Source organism: Ambystoma mexicanum, chromosome 4q (genome assembly GCF_040938575.1).
Source record: "Ambystoma mexicanum isolate Mex_15411 chromosome 4q, UKY_AmexF1_1, whole genome shotgun sequence".
NCBI classification, from domain to species: domain Eukaryota; kingdom Metazoa; phylum Chordata; class Amphibia; order Caudata; family Ambystomatidae; genus Ambystoma; species Ambystoma mexicanum.
This window is the reverse complement of record NC_090928.1, coordinates 634,782,112-634,804,171: the sequence shown is the minus strand read 5'-3', so window position 1 is coordinate 634,804,171 and position 22,060 is coordinate 634,782,112. Positions and strand designations below refer to the sequence as shown.

Sequence of the window (22,060 nt, the reverse complement as noted above, 5' to 3'; positions counted from 1 at the left end):
ATTGTGAACCCGACTGAGGAAATTGTGAAACCGGAATTTGCGGCCATCTGTGGGCAACGTTGTGTGAACTGTGATTTTGTGAACCCCGCACTTGCCATAGGCTAACCGAGTGACCCGTCGAGACGTGATCACCCTTCGGAAGTCTCTGTCTAAAATTGGCAAGTGCTTTGAGAGGTCCGAGTACGGATGAGGGGGATCTAACTAATACCAGATGGTTGCATAAAAAGACAATGAGACTTTTGAATATTACAAATGAGGAAATTGTGGTTGAAAGGCGGTAGTGAACCCAACTGAGGGACGTCAAGAGAAAAGCTAAGGGAAGTGAATCCCACATTGTGAAGAAGCTAAGTGAACTACATTGTGACGACAAGTATGAACCCGACTGAGGGATGTCCACAGGGAGTGGTTTGTCTGAGCCCGACTGAGGAAGGCTGACAGAGAAGGATCGGAGCCCAGCTGAGGGGGATCCAAGGGTGAAGGGAAATCACCCGAAGTGAAGATTAGCAGAAGGGCCTTTTGTTTTCTTGTTTTTGGCATATCAGACCCTCTGAAGCAAGAGACTTTGCATGAGAAGAGACTTGGGTACAGAAGACCCTAATATAGAGAAAAGGAACTGTAAGCTTGTGCCAGAAAAGCTCAGGAGTGTGCTGTGCTCAAGTGTCATGCCTTGTCCCATGCTAAAAACGTGGGGAAGGGCGACCACGGCCATAACATCCAGACTTATCATTTTGTGAACACTTCTATCTTTTCTTATAAACATTATCCCACACTATTCTGTAGCAGAACGGTAAGGATTGGCAATAGGCTTTTTAGTATAGGCCCTTTTTTATTTGACTAGACTGCACTAGGACCATAATATTATTATTTGATGGTCGTAGCTTGCTCCCATTTTAGATTTAGATTAGGCGTTTATCTCACCCATTTTACAGTTAAATAAACATCCTTGAAATGTGATCACTTGTGTCTGTCCTTCTTTGATACCATGCCTTCCTTACACCACCAATCAGCACAATTATACCCAGGTGGTATAAGGCATGATTAATGGTCTGGTAAAGCGGGTTTACTTGTGTTTTGGCCTACCTTGAGCCTATAACGTCACACTAAATAGCAGAAATAAAGTTTTAATAATTCTTTTAACTGGTCTTCACAACCCGATGAGCCTGATGTTCCAATGACCAGTATTGGTTGCAATGCAGCAGCAAAGATTTTAGCTTAGGTTGCAAGCCGGATTATGAGAAACATTCAGACCATAAGAAGTTCTAGTCATTCATTTAAAAAAATGCTATCAGTGTGATACATGAAAAATCAATTTGAGCAAAATAAATCAAATAAATTGCACAATCTCAAATTAAGCTACACATGAACAAAAATGTTTTTTTACTCTGTATGTAGTATTTGCATTACCAAGTTCACACCAAATCAACAACCACCTTCAAATGTGGAAATATTACCTTTGATAAGAGTTTGTCAAATAAGCCATCCATTATTGCTACTAGTTTTGCTGAAATTTCTGCTACATGGTCATGATAGTCCTGTGGGAAAGATAAGCTGAATTTAAAACACTTACACCAGATTAGTCACATGTTTGCGACAGCTGAGAAAAAACAGTAGTGTGATTTTAAAGAGAGGAGCACATTTTTTATTTTATTAGCAATATTGGTTCATTACATTTCTCACAAATACTAAAAATAAACTGAAATGGCAATAACATTTTCCCCCCATTTGTAATTGCTTAGTTTTTGGATAGCATTTGTTAAGGTGCTTAGAAAAAAAGCTATCGTGCCCTACACTAGACACATGGTATTACAAATAAAAATGAAGTGACGCCTTGTTATTTTGAAGTTTACATTACTTATCCCACTCTATTCAGCATAAACACATATCATACTGGGAAAAGTAAGGTATTTTCTGCACCATTTTTCAAGTCTATGGGGTGGCATATTTATTTGATTTTGGGCATAACAAAAAGACATCTGCATGCAGATTGCTGTAAAAAAGAATACTTTCCACAACCATTTCTAGCATTTATTTCGGGTAAGAAAATATGGTGTTTTTGTGGAAGGAGGATTCAAGGTTTTGTTGTTTCAGGAAGCACTTTTCTTACAATGGGATGTCTATTTAATTTGTTTTGGCACACCGTTTTTGAGAGTGCAACAGGTGTATGTCTGTGGTGTGAGGAATGTGTCAAGAGGCAGGTGAAAGAATAGAGATGAAATTACTTCCTCTCAGTAAAGTTCTTTCTGAAAGATGCACTCTTCTACCAACATAGTTTCCATTGCACAGTCTGGCTCTACACATCTTCGGAGTCATGGGTGCTGATGTCGTCGGAATTGACCCAAGTAATATATATGTGTGAGTGTGAAGTTAACGTGTTTATATTGCTCCAAATCAACAAATATATATATTTGCATTATTACAAGTGTTTCACTTCAAGTCTAAGCTCAGCCTGATTGTATTCGATAGGTATGATGGACTGAGAGCCAATTGGAAATGTAGAAGTGCAATGAGCAGCGTAATAGGACTGTACACAAGGTCCAGAAACGGGTAAGTAATGTTTGTATTCTGGAGCTTGTGAGAGTCGGTTTACATTCAGATGAAATGCACAGACTAGCGAGCAGTGTTTGAGGTATGTTGATGGCATAGGAAAATAATGATGTGGCATTGCTTAATCCATGTGTAATTCCGCTCTTCTCTAGGTATCGAAACAGTAGCGTTGTATATACGTGTGCTTTGAAGCAGAAGTTGCAGCTTTGGAAATGATGCCAAGTGGAACATTAGCTAGGAATGGAAGTGTTACTCCTGACACTCTAGTGAAGTTTGCCCTTGGAAAAGTTGCCAAAGACTTTGTTTGCAGGCGTGTAGCACTGTGGTATACATAGTACATTGCATATGGGAATACTGCACTAGACCGCCTTCTTATCCTACAGAAAAGAAAATGAAACACTTTCTAGTAGGAGATTGTTACGGGCCATGTAGAACACAACCGCTCTACACTGCTTACCGTGTTCAAATCGCAGGCATTTTACACGTTATTATTTTAACTGTGTAGTTTGCACAACAATAGTTTTCACCAACTTTTCTTTTTAAGTACATATGTGTTGTGTATTTGGGGTACAGGATTGGCTGGTGGCAGGGAGAGGTGGTGGGGATGGGTTAGATGGTAGGGACCTTGCATTAAATAAAATGCAGCAAAACTAGCTGTGGTGAAAACTACACAGTTAAAGTGACAATGTGTTAAATGCCTGGGATGAAAACGTGTCAAACCCTCTACACACATCAAGTGTATGTAACAATCATTCCGCTTGTGATTCTGTTTTTTGGGAAAAAAAGTTGGTAGCTCTATGGATTGATTGACGTGATACTATGAAATGAACTTATTGTACTGTTACAAAGGGCTTGTCTACGGCTCTGTCAACTGATTCACTCTTCATGAGGTGGTGATAGCAATTATAAAGGCTACCTTGTATGCAAGATGTTTAAGAAAGCATTTGTAAACTGGTTGGAATAGCATCAATAGGTACAAGACTGTATTTCAATCCGTGTTAATTGTAGGCATGGCAACTGGTTGGTGTAAGCGTTCGACTCCTTCCATAAATTACTTAAGTGATACCTTCCACCATGAAACCTTGCTCTGTGATGTGGTACACGCAGCAAGTGCATCAATATGCACATTTACAGAGTTGAACACTAGGTCTATGTAAAGAAAGTAAGATAAGTAGGGGGCAATGTCTGCTGCTGTACAATCTACTGTGTTCATGAAATGTATTTGTATTCATTTGAAGAACCTGGATGGCAATTTCAATCAGAAATGACTTACAATAACACATTTACAGATGGCGGAAGCATTTCCACAAAGGGTGCCTATACATAGCATACAGATGAGAACAAGATTGAGCCAGTTTATGAGCTGTACACATACCAGGGACAAAACAAACAAAATGTTATTTACAAAACAGGTGACTCACAAACGTAACAATAACCTAAGGGTCAAGTGCATCCAACTAAAGAGTACCACCAATTAAATAAGCACAATTGCATCATTCAGCATGACTGGAGCCAGTGGTGGGGTCAGTGAGGGAGAATGGGGGCGAGGGCAGGTGGAGGTTCTTCTTTAGAAAGTAAGTGATGTTTAAACCAAGCTTTGAAGAGATCCACAGTTGGGCTGGCTTCGTTTGTTATGGACAGGGGGTTCCAGTGGAGCAGGACGAGTGAGAAGAAAGAGTGACAGGAGGCACAGGGGAGGGACAGTGAGGTTGAGTGCAGAGTAGGAACAGAGGGAACGAGATGGTGAGTAGACAGATACAATCAAGCAGGTACTGAGTATCAAGACCCTTGATAGCTTTGTAAACTAAGAAGGAACTTGAAAAGAGAGTGTTTGGGCATGGAGAGACAACCAGCATGATGTTGTTAGGTAAATGTGGGGGAGGATCTGCTCTATGCATATAGTAATCTTCCGCTTCCAGTAACAGGTGAACTAGTTTTAGAAATAAATTGGTATTTTGGTTACCATGTTAAAACATATACTCGAACATGCCGTTCAAGAAGAAAACAGAAAGACAAATAAAACGGTACAAGCCAGTCACCGGTGCCATCCGGCAGTCTCCCCCCCATTCCCCACTCCCTCCCTCATCGCGTCTTCCTCTCATCTGGCCGAAACTTGCCGGCTGGCCGGCAAGTCCAATACGTGTATTCTCTGATTCGTTAGATTTTTACACTGCTATGGGCCCTTGACTATTTGTTGGCCATGTAGAGTGTGGGTGGCAGCTGTTCTTTTTCTAGAGCTTCATCATATACTTGTAGTAGTATTGGGGAGAGGAGATTTGCGAAATATTTATAGAATTCTCCTGTTAGCCCGTCTGGGCCTGGTGCTTTTGTAGTCGGGAGTTCTTTGATCACTTCGAGGATTTCTTCAAGGGTGATGGGTGTGTTAAGTGGTTCCCCGAGTCTTGCATCCACCCAGTACAGTTCAATTGAATCTAGGTAATGCTTCAGTTCCAGAGGATCAGCTGTGAAGTGCGAGTTATACAATTTTTGGTAGTATTGCCGGAATGTTTCAACAATGTCCTTGGTCTCGTAGACGGGTCTGCCAGTGTGGTCCTTGATCGACTTGACAGTTGTAGGCTTTCTGTCTGCGGGTATAAGCCTGGCTAAGGGTGTTCCAGGCTTTTGCCCCTCTCCATATTGTCGGATTCTGTGGTGATTAGCCAGGAATTTAATTTCCCTCTCAGCGGCGGCCCTGATCGTCTCCAGTTCTACTTTTACTTTTGCGTGTGTTTGAGGGTCATCCATAAATGTGAGTGAATGTTCAAGGTCTTTGAGACGTGATTCACTTGAGTCTAGTTCTCTCCGTATTAGCTTGAGAATACCATTTTCCTTAGTTAAGCAGACCCCCCTAATGAAGCACTTTAGGGTTTCCCAAAGTGTCCCTGCTGAGGATACCGATCCTTGATCTCTATGAAGGATGTTAGTTCTTTGAAGAGTTCGTCTACGAAAACTTGATCCTGCAAAGCTCTAGGCTTGAATTTCCATTGGGGTCTGGCATTAGTTATTCGGGGTGGAATGTATTCCAGGGTCACCGCCGAATAGTCAGAGGGGGATTTGGGAAGAATTTGGCAATCTCCCCACTGTGAGCGAGCTTCATTTGACACCAGGAGATAGTACAGTCTCGAGCTTGATTTATGGACCCAGGAATAAAAAGGTATAATCACGGGCGTCTTGATGTTTTTCCCTCCATATGTCCGTGAGGTGGTGTGCGCGGTATATTTCTTTAATTTGCTGGCTAGCTTTGGAGCAGGGAAGCCTGTTGTACATTTTGTCTTTGTTACGGTCAAGAGGGGTATTAAGATCCCCTCCCCAGATAATTGTGGGTCGTTGTCCTGTTTCTAGACAAGTTGTTACCCAGTCGAAATTGTTGGTGCCATCGACATTGGGTCCATATGAGTTAACAAGGAGTATTTCTGCTCTGTTGACCATTCCGTGCACTAGTATGGATATGGACCTTCCTTCTGAATCTTTCTGGGTTGAGATAAGTTTGAAGTGTGTTGTTTTACTGATTAGGATTGCTACCCCTCTAGCATAAAAGGAGAAGGATGCGAAGTATCTATGGCATCCCCAGTCTTTGGCCCAGCGATTTTCAGAGGCGGGTTGCAGGTGCGTTTCTTGGATGAGGGCTATGTCGATTTTGTGGCGGCGTAGGCATTGTGTCATCTGCCGCACTTTGGCTGGTTAATTGCCGCCTTTGATATTCCACGTAGCTACTTTGAATTTGCTTTCGTTGTGATTATATGTTTGCCGGGTTCAGGGAGGACTCTCCAATTCCTAGCCTCAGGCTGAGGGCCAGGTCTCCGATCTGAGGGTTTTGGCGAGGAGGGGTGGGGTCTTGCGTGGGCTCGTTCGTCCACAGTCAGCACATGTGTGAGGTGGTGGACTTCTCGTGGCTTGACGTCTAACAACATAAACAACCGATTCCATCCCAACACACGAGCAACCCCCAACTTGCTTGTTTCTCATTTCCCCTCCCATTAACCTTAACTGGTGAGTGTTAACTTTGCTGTGCAAGGGGCCCTTGGAACTTCCCAGGGTGCGCAGCCCCACGGTCTTAAATTCTGTTTGTGTGTTCCGTTGGGACTGCCATCGGATCTTTGAGGCTTTACATTTTCAGCCGGTTATCTATGGTGGATTTCTCTGGGCTCTGTCTCTCTGGGGGCATGCTTGGTTAGCTGATATGCTGCATCCAGCTTGGTAGAGGTATGAACTGGCTTCTTCGGGTGTTCGGAAGAATTGGAGTCTCCCATTGTGTTGTATCCTTAGCCGTGCTGGGAAGAGCATTGAATATGTTATTTGATTGTCTCTGAGCCTTTATTTGGTGCTTGTAAAGGATCTTCTTTGGGCCTGTACCATGGGCGAGAAGTCTGGGTAGAAGTGAATCGGCTCTCCATCGTGCTGCAGGTTCAATTTTTCTCTAGCGAGTCAAAGTATTGTGTCGCGATCCCGGTAATTGAGCAGCCTTGCAATAATTGGGCGAGCTGGGGCTCCAGGAATGGGTTTTGTTGTTGGAATCCTGTGGGCTCTTTCTATTTCAAACAGGTGCGAGAGAAGGCTTCGGATCTGAAAAGTTAGATACTCATTTCTTCTACGTACTCTTCCATTTTTGCCTGCGGTTGGTGTTCTCTTACTCCAAGAATCCTAATCTTGTTTCTCCTTGATCAACCCTGTAAATCCTCATTCCGAGCATTAGCCGATTTCATTTGTGTTTCTAGCATTGCCACTCTGGCCAGCATGCTCGCTGCGCCATCGTCTAGACTAGATACGCGTTGTTCTACCTCTTGTAGGCGCTCGGTTTGGTTATCCAGCCTATGTTGGAGCCGGTCAACTTTTGTTGTTGAGGTTTCCTATCCCGGATTTTAGGACGAGAAGGAGCTCTCTAATGTCTGTGGAGTGGGAGCTGTCTTCTTGGTTCATGTCTCTTGTCGATGGATCTTGTTCGCTGGTCAATCTGGGGGTTTTAGGGACTGAACCCACCTCGAAATTCAGCTTCCTCTGAAATTTGTCTGTTTTCCCTATTTTCTTTTTTGCGGGGGTGGCTGGCCTCGTGAGTTAGCTAGTCTTTTTAGTGTGAGCGAGGGTTGGTGCTTGTACTTGACGTAATGTTTGATCTCTCACCGGTTGCCAAATCCTCGAGTATGGGTAGCTATCTTGGTGCATAGTATTGGGCTTGTTGGTGGCTGATCTTCCCTTGTTTCGTGGTGTTTTTCGGCATAGTGTCTGCAAGTGTCAGCAGTCCTGCGGTGTGTTTTGCGCCAGTGAATTAGGAGACTTTCTGTACTTGTCTCTTGTATCGCCTTCTGAGAGATACTCTTACGGCTTAGGAGCTCTTGCTGGTCGTGGTGTTGAGTTAAAGGGGAGATTATATTCACTGCTTTTTAGAGTGTTGCGGGAGATGGTGCTGCTGGTAATGGCAGTTAGGGAGGTGTTGGTTTAATGCTCGCTAGGCGGGTGCATGTGAGCGAAAGACTTTGCGGATTCAGGATATTGCGCGCTTGTCTGGCTTATTGACTTGCTATTTTGCATGCGCGGTACCTGGATCTTGACGGCGGAGATTGTCCCGCGACGGAGGGAGCTGCTGCCTTGCACCGTTCACCGGACTCTCCCCGATAGCGTTCGGAGAGGGCTCCCAGCGTGCAGGGACTTCAGCTGTTGCTCCAGGGGCCAGGGGTGGGGAGGCGGCGGATAAGCCGCACCCTTGTCGCACCCCCATCGCTGCTAGGCCCGCCGGGGTTTCGAGTGGTTCCTGGACTCCGGGTTCCGGAGGCGCTGGTCCAGAGCCGGTCTGTCAGTGGGGCCCACAAGCCCCGCCCGATGCAGGGTCCCTCAGCCGCATCCCCCTCGTTGTTAGGCCCGCCTGGGTTTCGAAGGGTTCCTGGGCCGCGGGCTCCAGAGGTGCCAGTCCAGAGCCAGTCCGTCAATGGGGCCCACGAGGCCCGCCCGATGCAGGGAGCCTCTCCCCGGCGCCCACCTCCCCACGGCACAGGCGCGTTCAGTCCCGTTCGCGCCATGGGGGAAGGTCCGGGCGGCGGGTGCAACTCCACTCCGCTGTTTTTGTTTGCTGTGGGGTCGGCGTGTTGTCGGAGGTCGGGCCACGCCAGGCCGCAAGGGGACAGCCGGATGCCCCGTCGGATGACTGGGCTTCCTTCACTGCGGTGGTCATTTTCGGCACCCAGGGCTTCTCGGTCTGTTTTTTCATCGCGCTTGTTGTTTTTTCACCTTTAATGAGTGAAATATTGTAGGATGGATGCAGCAGTCCCACGTAATCAGCAGGATTTTACAGGATTCATTCGGGGCCGCGCTGGGGCTCACAGAGATGCGGCCATCTTAGTCGGCTCTCTAGCGCCCTCTGAACTGAGAAATTCCGAAGGAGGTTATTCAGGAACCGGTGCACCTGGGTGTTTCGATTACCCTAGAACAAGGCAGTACCATACTGCCTTCACGCTGCATACTTTACATAACTGGCTTATGTCAAAACATGCCGATGGCCCAAACTGGGCCCTCATTGATAGAGGTTCTGTCTCCCTGACCCCGATAGATTGTCTGGTTTAAATGGAAAAGAGGCTTCGAATTAGTTTGACTACATCGTCTATTAGACATGTTATAAGGGATTGGAAATGGAGTGTTGACATTTTGGGGGTTAAATATTTGCTTTGTGCAGATTCAGTTCTCTGGAAGAACCCAGCTGTGCAGATTGATAACACTTTCCTGGATTACTTGGCAAAAAGCAGGCATTTGGAGACTGTCGCAAGTTCACAACGGCCAAAATATGCTCGATTTTGAGTTTTTGCACTTCAAATCAAAGTTGAGACAGTCTGAAAGTTGCCATCCTTGTGTTTTGAGGGATCTTTTTGATGTGTTATTTTCGCTCTCTAATGCTAGTGTGCATCGTCTGCCCAGGGTTCTACATTTGTCTAGGAGTATGTCGCTTTCTGCCTGCCTACTCTATAAACTTCTCACTCCTTCTGGATTTAATTTGACATCTCAGCATGATCACAAGAATTGGGATTCAGACCTAGGCTATGAAAGGTCTGATATTGGGTGCAATCGAATAGGTTATGTTATTTTGCATTTCCATAGCGCCTTATGTACCATTGGTATGATCTCAAGGCGCTGGTAGGTTGAACGCCCTCGGGAACCGTAGTTCAAGTCAGTAGAGAGAGAGAGAGTCATAAGGTGCGTGTGTACACCGGATATGTGTGCAGCCAATGTGGCACTCGTATGATAGCTGCTTCTTAGCGGTAGGTGTGGTGGTTGGGAGATCGGTAGTATGCGTTTGTTCTGGCAGGGTGATACCAGACTGATTCTGGCTGCGTTAGGCCTGAGGAGAACGCCTAGGCTGGCGGGTGTGCTACCAGCTGTGTTTAGTTAGGATGATAGGGAGTGTGTGGCAGGTGTTGGTATGAGAACAGCTATACCGAATGTGTCATAGTATCGCTGTGTTCTAGTTGAGTGGTGGTGTATAGAAGAGAGTAAGCGTGGTGATGTGATATGGCGGTTTTCAGTAGGTGCTTGAGATCGAGCGCCTTCATGCTCCATGCATGCCATTCACCATGTCCATTCCATGCCCTCTATCTGTTCCATTCCATCCGTCGCATGTACTCCCATAGTTCAATGCACTCCATCTGTTCCATGCATTCCTTCTGATCTATGCACTTCGTCCGATCCATTCATTCCATCCGTTCCATCTACTTCAACTGTTCCACCCACTTCATCAGTTCTATCGGATTCATCTGTTTACATACTTCATCCCTTCCGCACATGGCATCCGCTCCACACTCTTCATCCGCTCCACCCACATCTCTATCTGTATATGCTTCTATAGCGCCGTAGGCCCGCAGGCATCAGGGCACTGAGACACACAATAGTACATGGTGATTTAGACATCCAGATCTCTGGTTCCGGTGGATATCGGAGGACTATTTAAATAGGTGGGTTTTCAGGAGTTTTCGAAATTGGAGGCGATTTTCTTGGCTTCTCACAATTATCGGAAGGGCATTCCATATCTGAGCCGCCTTTACTGTGAACGATCTGCCCATACCGGATTTGAGCCTGTATTTCTGTTCGACTAATAGGTTCTTACCAACTGAGCGAAGATGTCTCTTGGGTGTGTAAAATTCAATATTTTTCTTCAAATATTTTCAAATATTAGGGCGCTTAGCCAAAAAGGCATTTATGTACCAAGGTGAGCGCTTTAAATTCAATCCTGTCTTTGACTCTAAGCCAGTGGAGAGATTCTCTCGCTGTGTTCACATGGTCTCTTTTAGCCAATTGTTTTACAATCCTGACTGCGTCATTTTGTATGACTTGTGTTAGGCAGAAACCTGTGCAGTTCCCTCTGGGACCACTGCAAAAGATTTAAGACTACAGGTGTTGGCAGTAAACCCACTTGGTAGCAGTCTGCACCGCACAGATTCACTGTGGTAGCTGTGGCTGAGCAGTCAGACTTCCCTCAAGAAGAGTTAGGCAGTATACAGAGGATACATAATAGGTACAATAGCACAAGCAAACACTGACCAGAGCTAGGTGTAAAAGTATAAACTTATTTATTAAAGGTACACTCATAAATTACACTAGCACATTAGGAAAGATAAGAAAGTCAAACACAGTTACTATTACTCATATGTACATCCCTAATCGTTTGTTGGACAATTCTAACTTAACACCACTTATTTCCAACCAGAGGTGAGCGCTTAATGTTAGATGGTACTCCAACAAGTATTACCAAAAGGGAGGGAAAAGGCAGAAATAAAGAGAGCAGTTAGGTAAAACACTTTTCACATAAGGTTAGCAAAGACAGTAAATGGTGGAACAAGGGGAATTAGTTCGGGGCCCGCGTTAGAGGGAGCCAGGCGGAAATGTGCCCAAGATCACACAATGTCACAAGTCTTTGCAGGTGAGTAGAAAACGGTTTTACTATGGTTCTGAAAAGTTTAGTTAGGGTGTCCCAGACCTACCCAGGTTCGAGAGCCGAGGGCTAAATCTACCCCGTACAATCGGTGGCAAGGGAGGCCGGGCGGAACACAGTACCTTTAAAAGTGGAAAGGATCCTCCAGCGGTGGTAGTTGTTCCTGGTAGTGGGTGCAAGTCGCGGCGTCGTCCCGAGGAAGAGGTGATCTCGACGGGGAGGAAGGCTGCAGGTCGTTGCACTACCAGGGATGAGGCCAGCCGTGGAGTTCTCCGGTCACAAAGGATTTTTACCCCTCTTTCGCGGTTGAGGTAAAAAGTGGTATCCCGGTTGCCGGGGTGCTTGGCACAGGCAAGGCGGCCACGAGATGCTTTGGGACGGCGAAAAGAAGGCAGCAACTGGTTGTCCCCACCAGTTAAGGGAAGAAGACTCTCCGGCGGGAGATCTCCTCTGTCGTCGGGAAAAGTGGTGAGACGATTCTGCAGGGCTTCACCGGTGGTGTCGTCTTGGCAGGTCGGCTCGGCTTCTCCCTCTTCGGCTTCTTAGGTCCTGTGGCGACTTCTCAAGAACCAGTCCCAAAAACCCTACTTTTATGCAGCAAACCCCCATTCATACAGCCTAGCTGTCACTCAAACATGCTAAGTGGTGAGCGGGGTGGCTCACCACTTGGGCCAATCACACTAGAGTGCGACCTGAGTTGGCAAGGCAACTCGGTCCAGGGTGCCTAAACCCCCTCCGACACCCCCTGTGGTACCCAGACAGAATGGCACCACTTTGGAGGGCTTCTGTGCAGAAGCCCGCCAAAAGTGGAACAAAGGCTCGACTCGGGTTCAGGGTTACTGAAGTGAACCTAGACGCCATTTTGGCGGCGAGTTCCGGCAAAAAATCCCAACCGGTGAATTTATATTAAATAAATAAACCGGCGGTATCTTTAACATTGCACCAAAAAGTGGTGCATCAAAAACCAATGGGAAATCCCATTGGGAAATATTCCGGTGGAATATTTCCGTGGTATCCACTGCCACCAGCCAGAACTCGGCGAGGGGGGACGGGACAGTACCCCCTCGACAACAGACCCAGGGGCAATCTAATTGCCCCTACCAGTACTTCTACAGTAAGATGGTTTGTACTGGTTAAGTTCCTAAGTTAAGACTAGTAAAGTCAATGGTAACTTTACAGACCCAGGGAGACAGTAGTCAGTCCCAGGGTGTGGAGTCTATGTTTGGGGGTCTCTAAGACACCCCTGTGCTACTGCACTGAGGGTGCTGTGTAACACACATTCAAAAACCAATGATGGCCTATGGGGAAAATTACCCCCTAGCCCATAAGCACATAGCAAGTCACACAGAACACTCTCAAGTCATGTCCAAGAGTGAGGATAAAAGAGTCTCACTCTTGGCAGGAGAAAAAAATAAACCCCACAAAATCCAGCAAAGCTGCTGGGGGACTCACTAGGTTAGGAAATTCAGCCTAAACAGAGAATCCTTCCTAACAACTTGACAAGTATGTATGTCTTTGGCGCTTCCCCCTATCAATAGGCCATTGCCATAGTCCAGCCTGGATAGCACTACTGCCCTGGAAATGGTAGCCATGTTGTTGTCATTCAAGAACGGTCTGATGGCCCTCATTAATCGCAGATAATAGGCATTGTTCTTACGTAAGAGATTCGCCTGAGCCTCTGAATTAACCGAGGAATTCATCATCATACCCAGCGTCTTTACTTGACTGGAGACTGTAATGATGGCTTTTTTAATCTGGAAAGTTTTATATTCCCCACCCAATTTTTCCAATTGACGGCTGGAGCCAAAGAGCATCAGCTCCGTTTTTGAGTCATTTAGGCACATCCAGTTGGATTGCATCCATTCATCAATTTTGCTATATATTGCGCCTAGTTTCTCACTGTCTTTCTGATGTGATCCCTCTATCTCTATTATAAGTTGTGTATCATCTGCATAATTGCAGAAGAACACTTCCAGTTCAGTCAGTAGGTGTCACAGTGCTTGTATATATAGGTTGAAAAGCATGGGTGAAAGGCTCGCGCCCTGTGGCACCCCAAACAAAATTTGGGTGGGGTCTGAGAAGTTGTCACCCCAGTGAACTCTGGCTTGACGGTTTGTAAGAAAGGAAACCAACCACTTCAAGGCCAGCCTACGTTGTCTCTGAGTGCTCTGAGCAGCAGGTCGTGGTCGACCAGGTCAAAAGCCACACTTAAGTCTAATAACATCAGAATCCCCATTTTCCCTTTGTCCATGAGGCCCAGCATATGATTTTGAAGGTCCAACATGGCTGATTCTGTGCTATGAGCAGCCCTGAAGCCAGATTGCCGATGGTGTAGGGATTCTTGTGTTTCCACGTGGGCCTGTAATCGCTGGGTAGCCAATTTGTCCAGTATTTTCAGGATGAAATTGGTGTTTGTTATGGGACGTAGATTCCCTGGATCCTTTGGATCTAGCCCCCACCTTCTTTACTAAGGGTGTGATTGTCACCTTTTTAATTTCCTCCGGAACGGTGCCTTCTTTGAATGATGCATTGATGATCTTAAGTAGTATAGGGGCAAAATGCTCCTTGTGTTGCAAAATAATGTCAGGGGGTAGGACATTTTCAGCGCACGATGTAGGTTTCATAAGATCAAGCAGTTTTAGTAATTCTGGTTCCGTTATAGGTGTAAACATAAACGTTTCCTGACTCTGTTTCTTATTGCACTCATAGGTGCTGTCATCCCTTTTTTGTCTGGCTAAAATGATGTTTTGCCTGGCTTTGGCTATTTTTGCTGTAAATGCATTTTGAACAGTGTTCTTCTTTAGATGGAGCTAATGATGGTGTGAGTTGTCGGTTTTTCCACGCTCTTTAAAATTTTTAAAGAGTTTGCTTGTTTTGTTGTCTGCTGACTGAATTTCCTTATTAAAGTGGTGAGCTCTATCTAGTTTGATTTTTTCTTTGTATTTCTTATTAGCTACTTTCCACCGTTCTTTATTTTCAGTGGTTTTGTCTGCGAGCCATTTCCTCTCAAGGGCTCGCTTCTCTATTTTAATTGACATCATCCGCTCCACCCACATCATCCATCCCACGCACCCAATCCGTCCCATGCACCCCATCCATGTTATGCATTCCATCCATGTTATGCACTTGATTCATCTATTCAATTTGTTCCTTTCATTCCCTGCACATTGTCATTTCATGTCATCTATCCGTTCCATGCACTCTTTCTATTTCGTGCACTCCATCCGTATCATGTACTCCTTTCCATCCTCTCGACTACTTTATTCTACTCGTCTACTTCGTTCCACGTGTCTATTTCATTTATTTAATAAATTTCCTTAATTACATCCACTTCACTGCTTTCATAATGTGAAACAAAAACTCCTGGTTCACCCAAGAACTCCAAGATGCCCGAACCACCAAAAGAACGGCACTAACCTCCTGGCAGACAAATCCCTCCTCTACCACAAGAAACACTTACCTCACAGCTGCCAAACTATATAAAGAAGCCATCGCTAGAGCTAAAGCGGCCACCTACAATAACAGAATTGAGAAAGCCAACTCTCAATCCAAAGAGCTATTCGCCATTTACAACGAGCTGACCATCCCACCTGCCTCAGCACAACCTACCGAAAAAAACGCAACATGGTGTAACAACATCCAACATGCTATGCTAGACAAAATCAAAAAACTCCAGAACAAAATCAAATCCCTATTCGACAAACTTCCTAAAATCACTCCACCACTACTTCCTAAGCCCTCCACCCTCATACTAAAGGATAACACCGCACACAGTACAAACTCACCTAAACGCTTCTCATTCAAGGAAGTCACAGTTCCTGAAGTCCTTCTAATCATGAAACAGACCAAACCATCTCTATGCAAAGGGGACATTTGCCCAGCCAATATAATTAAAGACTGTTCCACAGCTTTGGCCCCTTTTGTAACCACGTTCATCAATACCCCCTTAGCCACCAGCACTGTCCAACTCGCCCTTAAGGAAGCATGGGTAAGACCGCTGTTAAAAAAACCTACCTTGGATCCGGACGCCCCAAACAACTACCGTCCCATTACCACTGTGCCGTTTCTGCTCAAGATCCTAGATAAGGCTGCATACCTACAGATCCATGCTTACCTGGAAACACACAACATTCTTGGAAAAAGGCAATCAGGTTTCCGCCCGCGCCACAGCACAGAGTCAGCCCTACTCGACCTCAAGAACCAACTACTTGAAGCCATGGACAAAGGCAAGACCTCTCTACTCCTACTCCTAGATCTCTCGGCGGCCTTTGATTTGGTCGACCATAAAATCCTGTGCAAACACCTCACCAACACAGCACACTTCTCCCAAGAACACACCGACAGGATCACCTCCTTTCTGGACGGTCAAGCAATGAGAGTCTTCTCAGACCAGGCATCCGCCCAGCCATCACCTATCAGTTGCGGAGTCCCACAAGGCTCATGCACCTCCCCCACCCTCTACAACCTCTTCACCCTACCCCTTAATCAGTGACCTAGAAGACTTCGGCATAGCCTTTACAAACTATGCCGATGACACCCAAATTCTCCTAACTCTAACAGGTAACTATGAGCAAGACCTCAAGACACTCCAAGACACATATGCACGTATCCAGGCTTGGATGGCGGCAAATGGGCTATGCATAAATGGGGAAAAAACCGAAATACTGCTAGTAGGCCCCAAAGAAGCCTTAAAAAAACTAGACGACAACTATAGTTCTTTCAGCATCGAGGATACCATCATCAAAACCTCAGACACAGTCAAAACACTCGGAGTTTATCTAGACTCCACCTTATCAATGGACAGGCAAGTCAGCGCCATCTCATCAGCGGCTGCGCTCACATCAAAAATCATAAACACTGTGAGACCATACCTATCTCATATAAATTGCCTCAACATCGCAAGGGCCACAACTTGTGCAAAACTTGACTACTGCAACATTCTATTTCTAGGCACCTCCAATAATAACATCAACAAATTACAAATCGCACAAAACAGTGCCCTCAGAGCCGCACTCAGTATACCCAAGAGAGAGCACATCTCCCAGGCACGGAAAGATGCCCATTGGCTCCCGGTCAAAGAACGCATAATATTCAAAGCCCTCACCATCACACAAAGATGCATCGCCCAGTCTGCACCAGCTTACCTATTGGAAAGAATACACCAATCAGCAGCCCACAGACTGAAACGTGACCAATATGCACACCAACTTTCAGTCCCTGCATTCGACAGAGCTAAAGCAGGCGGCTCTAGCTTTGAGGTTCTAGCCCCTAAAGCTTGGAACTCACTCCCACTCAGTCTAAGAAAAGAAGAATCCCTGACAACTTTGAGGAAAGCTCTAAAAACAAAGCTGTTCAACTAGACCACCTTACGTCATGCATTGTCTCTAAAACTTTCCCTATGTAACCCGTAACACCTTCTCTACAATGTCATATACTGCTGTATACATCTGCTCCTGCAACAATGTTATAACCTGCACCGAAGGTATACCCTGTATAACCTGTATAACATGCACTAAGTGAATATCCTGTAACAGCGCCACGATGCCTCCGGGCCGCTGGGCGCTTTATAAATCCAAATAAATAAATAAATAATTTACATTAGGGGTTATTAGTTTTAGATTTCTCGCTCGGCTCATGCTGCTGAATTGTTATTTATGATAAAGCAGCTTTGGGCTAAGGTCATTGATTGCTGATATCGAGTTAGAGTTAAGAGTCGATTTTAGGGTAAGAGCCATGTTTTCAGTAATTTGCGGAAAGACATGAGGTCCTCGGTAAGTCGGATGTCGGGCAAAAGTGCGTTCCACAGAGTGGGGGCCAGGGCTGAGAATGATGATCCACCTAACCTGACTGAGTTGGTTTTAGGTATGACTAGTAGGCCGGCAGAGTTTGATCTTAGAGTGCGTGGAGAATGGTAGGGTTTTAGTTTGTCTTGAAGATATTGAGGTCCGGTTTTATGCATTGATCGGTGAGAAAGGCATAGGGTTTAGAAGGTCACCCTTCGGGCAACCCGGAAGCCAGTGCAGAGTTATGAGGACTGGGGTGATGTGATCTCTTGGGCCAAGTGCTAGTAGCAGTTTCGCAGCAGCGTTTTGTGCTCTTTGTAGTTCAGTCAGTTGGTACGCGTGGACTCCCAGGTAGAGGGGGTTAGCATAGTCCAGTCTTGACATAACAATTGATTGGACTGCAGAGAATGTGTTGGGAAAGGAGAGGTATGGAAAAATGCACCTAAGTGTTTTAAAATGGTAGTGGCAGGACTTGGAGACGTTGTTGACTTGGAGCGAGAGGGTTAGGTGAGGGTGTCAGGGAATTCCCCATGGCAGATGGCCAGGGTAGCGGGTGCGGAAGAAGTTCGGTGTTGCCGCATACCATGATTTCTGTTTTGGAGGGGTTTAGCAAGAGGTGGTTTGTGGTCATCCAGTGATCTATTCCGAGGAGGCGCGAGGCGAGGTTGGGTTGGCAGTTGGGTTTTGAGTTCAGGAGTTTTAGGATTAGTTGTGTGTCATCGGCATAGTTGTAGCACAGGATATTGCGTGAGCGGATTATTCGTGGGAGGGTGGACACAGAGGTTAAACAGGAGGGCTGATAGGCAAGCTCCTTGTGGAACTCTAGTGGTGACTGGTCGGGCGTGGGAAGCATAGGTGGAGAGAAGGGTTATTTGGTTCCTATTGTTGAGGAAGGATGGTATCCATTTAAAAGCATTTCCACGGATTCCCAGGGAGTGGAGGTGGTCAAGGAGGATTGTGTGGTTGATTGTGTCGAAGGCAGCGGATAGGTCAAGAAGGATTAGTGCGGCGCATTCCGTAGAATCGGCAGTGTTTTTAAGGTCTTCCCAGATTGATGTTAGGGTGGTTTCGGTTCCATGTCGCGCTCTGAAACCTGATTGAGCGGGGTCTAGGAGATTGTTGGCTTCGACAAAGGTGTTTAGTTGGGAGTAGGCGGTTCGGTCAATGAGTTTGGCAAGGAACCTGGTGTTTGAGATGGGACGGTAGTTTTTGGGCTCCATAGGGTCGAGAGCGTTTTTTTTTAGATTAGAAGAGGCATGACATGAACAGTTTTGAATGAGTCAGGAAAAATTCCTGAGGAGGGTGGAGTCGTTTATGATGGTTCTTGCGTGTTCTCCTGCGCAGGTAGAAGCGAACATTTCTTTGAGGGTTGCGGCTGGGCAGGGGTCCAGCGGGGAGGCGGATGGTTTGCGGGCAGAGAGAAGTTTGAGAAATTGGTTGGTTACTATTGGAAAGAAGGACTCAGAGGTCGGTTTGATAGCAGTCGCAGGCGGTGGGATGGCAGGTAGGGTGGGTTGATTGCCTGGTGGGTGTAAGAGCAGTTTGTTGGTTAGAAAGTTTGTTATTTAGATGGCTGTGGTGTAAAAGTGTAGAGAGAGTGAGTCGCAGAGTGATTGTGAGGGGGTGGGAAGGGTGGTGGCACATGATGGTTTGGTGAATTCGGCAATGGTTTTGTGAAATCTTTGCAGTGGTTTTTACAGTTTAGGATTCGGGAGTTGTAATGGGCTTTTTTTAGCTTTCCGGATTTCGGCCTTGTAGTGGCGATGGTGCCGGGCCAAGGTGGATCTTCTCAGGACTGTTTTGTCTCTCCGCCATTTGCGTTCTGGGGATTTATATAGCTGTTTAGTGGTCTTCAGTTCTGGTGTGAACTATCTAGGAAAAAGGCCATGGCGCGCTGATGGTTTGCAAGAGGGGGTGAGCGGGATTAGTGAGGAGTTGAACCATGAGTCAAAGGTGTCGGAGGTTAGGAGTTCATTGGGTAGGCGGGTAGGGGGAGGAGCTTGAAGGAGTGCATCGGCTAGGTCGGGAAGAATTTTTTGTTTCTTCCAGCATTTGTGTAGATTCGGAGGTTCGGGTAAGGGGAGCGGGTTGGGTGAGCGAGTGGCGAAGGAAACAATGAAGTGATCGGACCAGATGATAGGGGTGGAAGGGTTTAGATGCATCAGGTTGTGGGAGCTGAAGATGGCATCAAGTGTATGTCCTTTATAGAGAGTCGGCCTGTTTATGTGGGTATGGAGATTCCATCGAGTTCCAGCACGTTTAAAATTGATTTGGACCAAAATTGGAATTGGGATGGCTGTGGTGAAGGAGGGAAAGGAGAAAAATATTTGAGTGTCATCAGCAAAAAGGTGAAAGCCAAAGGATGAGAAGTCTTTCTCTGGAGCAGGTATAGAGGATGAAGTGAAGAGGTCCAAGGATCGATCTTTGGGGGACACCGACATGGAGAGGGGTGGGTTCAGAAGTTTGCAAGATGTAAGAGATTTTAAAGGATCCTTCCAGATAGTAGGCGATCCATGCAAGAGCATATTTGCGAAACCAGTGGTCCTGGAGATTGAGGAGAGGGTAGTGGTCGACAGTGTCAAAGCGGCAGAAAGGTCCAAATAGATGACTAGAGATGAGAGTTTGGAGTTGACATACATGAGTGCAGTCTCGGCAGAGCGTTTAGTACGGGTTAGCACTTAGAAAAAAGTGTGCTTATTCAATAGCACAGGTAGAGGGAAGTAGTCAAGCATAGAAGAGGCGGCAGAGAGGTGATGGACAGTAGGAGGGTTGGGGAGGGAGACAGAGGGGGGCTGGGAGTGTGTCATGAATTTTAGAGATACATGAGCAAATGTAGTGAGCATAATCATTAACGGCGAGGGAGGAAGCAATGGCTATTGACTTGGCAGGTGTAAGCAAAGATTGGAGGGTAGACGAAAGTTTGACGGGGTGATTGTGAAAGGAGGAGATTAGGATTGAAGGGAGGAGATTAAGTTTGTGAAATAGGACACAACACTGTGTATTCCTATTAGAGCTTCTCAGTGACCATTGGTAACTGAGCCACTCGTTTCAAATGACCCTTCTCCCTAATCCAGGTGTCCTTAACTCTTAGGTTAGTTTCTAGCACTAGTTTACTCCTACGAAATAAAAAATCTTCATGAGCTGTGATTTTTACCTTAAGTCTTTAGCCTTCTCTCTCTAGCTCTCTCTGGGACTTCCTAACTGTCCCTACTCTGACCAACTGCTAGTGTCTAAATGAGGGAATGTTCCTTTAGACAGCCAGTGTTACCAATCACGCCCATGTTCTAATTCTCTGCTCTACACTTTGTACTACTCTCCTTCAGTCTCCTCTGGCCACCTGGTTTACCCCACACCTACTCGTCTGTCCCTCAGATGTCTCGCACACCTTCTACGCCTACCTCCATCCTTTGGTGTTGCTACTTCTCTCTGCTCTTCTACTAGTACTACCCCTCCACACGTCTATTCCCTCCTCCGACTTCACCCACTCTTAACAAGCAAACTCCTTCCAATCATCCAGTACCATTCACTACACAGTCTTATATTTCTCAATAGTCCTACACAATTGTCACACACGCGCATGCACACATATGCTCGCACATACACACTTGCGTAGAGACACATGCGCATACATATACACACACGCATACAAACACAGACACACATGTACAAACACACATGCACGTACTACAGACACTCAAAATCAATGTGTCACTTTCGACAAACTTTACAGGGTCAGTTTACTAACAGCCCTGCCTTCACGGACCACAGTGTAAGCAACAGAGAGTCGATTATCCGATCAGCTGTCCCTCGTCTGAGAGAAACAGTAGCTGAGAGCCCTCTGGGATTCAGCTGGAAAGAAACTCATCTAACTTTTATGGGTGAGATTGATGGTAGAAAACAGAATGGTAAATCTTCTGTGAGAGATTGAAATCCAACACTATCTTGGGAAGGAAAGTTATGATATGATTGGGTATTTATAATGCGCTTAATACCCAGAGGTTTCTAAGCGCGGACCCGGGGATCGAACCTGTATTGCTCCGTGTCGTCTTGCTTCCAAGGCGAGCACATTGCCCCTGAGCTATCCTCCCGAGATCACTCGACAGGATAGCTCAGGTTGATGTTACTCTCAGAGAAACTTTGTGCTTGGGAAAAGAAGGTAAGGAAGTTGTATACACAGTCTGAAGCTCACTCACCAGCCCAACGGAAGTGATACCTACCATGAAAACCTCCTTATGGGTGAGCACTGAAGAACCAGAATACAGGGGTTCAAACAGAGCAGTTATGAGAAAAAAATCAAGACATTCAGATTCCGATCGGCCACCAGGGAGTGCAGAGATGTGCTAAGACCCCTGACAAGCCACCCCCCCCTCATTTAGCCCACAGAAGACCATGCCGACCCTAACCCGACCCAGTTGAAACAGTGGGGAACGTGGAGGTGCAAAAACATACCGTTAGCTCCCCGGATAACCGTGAGAAACTTGTTGACCTCCCCCCCCCCCTGCCCATATAGCCCCCAGGGTGTCAGAGTACTAGGGAGAGGCCTGGGAGACTCATGCTCCCCACCACCTGCACAGAGTCGCGAGTACCTGGGGTCAGGCCATGTCCAGTGTAGCAGCCGTGGTGCCGGACTGCCTGGGGCCCCAGGGACATCCTGCGGGGGAGGAAGTACCTCTGCAACGACCAGCATAAGTTGGATCCAGTTCCCGCTGGAACCCACCAACCGCCCACCGTTGGGAGGCCCATTGAGATCCCGGCACACACTAAGGAGCTGTAGGGGGAGACTGCGAGCCACGCAGGGAGGAATCCGTGGAGCAGAGCAAAGTCC

The 22,060-nt window shown here is 46.3% G+C and overlaps 1 protein-coding gene across 2 annotated transcripts in view; it reads right to left on the bottom strand.

Annotated features, from left to right (window-relative positions):
* Positions 1–22,060, bottom strand: part of VPS54 (VPS54 subunit of GARP complex) — a 2,536,401-nt gene that overhangs the window by 296,152 nt on the left and 2,218,189 nt on the right. For both annotated transcript variants that reach the window (XM_069608186.1, XM_069608187.1), the window contains one exon: positions 1,452–1,532. In XM_069608186.1, the coding sequence (XP_069464287.1) occupies positions 1,452–1,532 (81 nt within the window). The remainder of the gene's footprint in view (positions 1–1,451; positions 1,533–22,060) is intronic.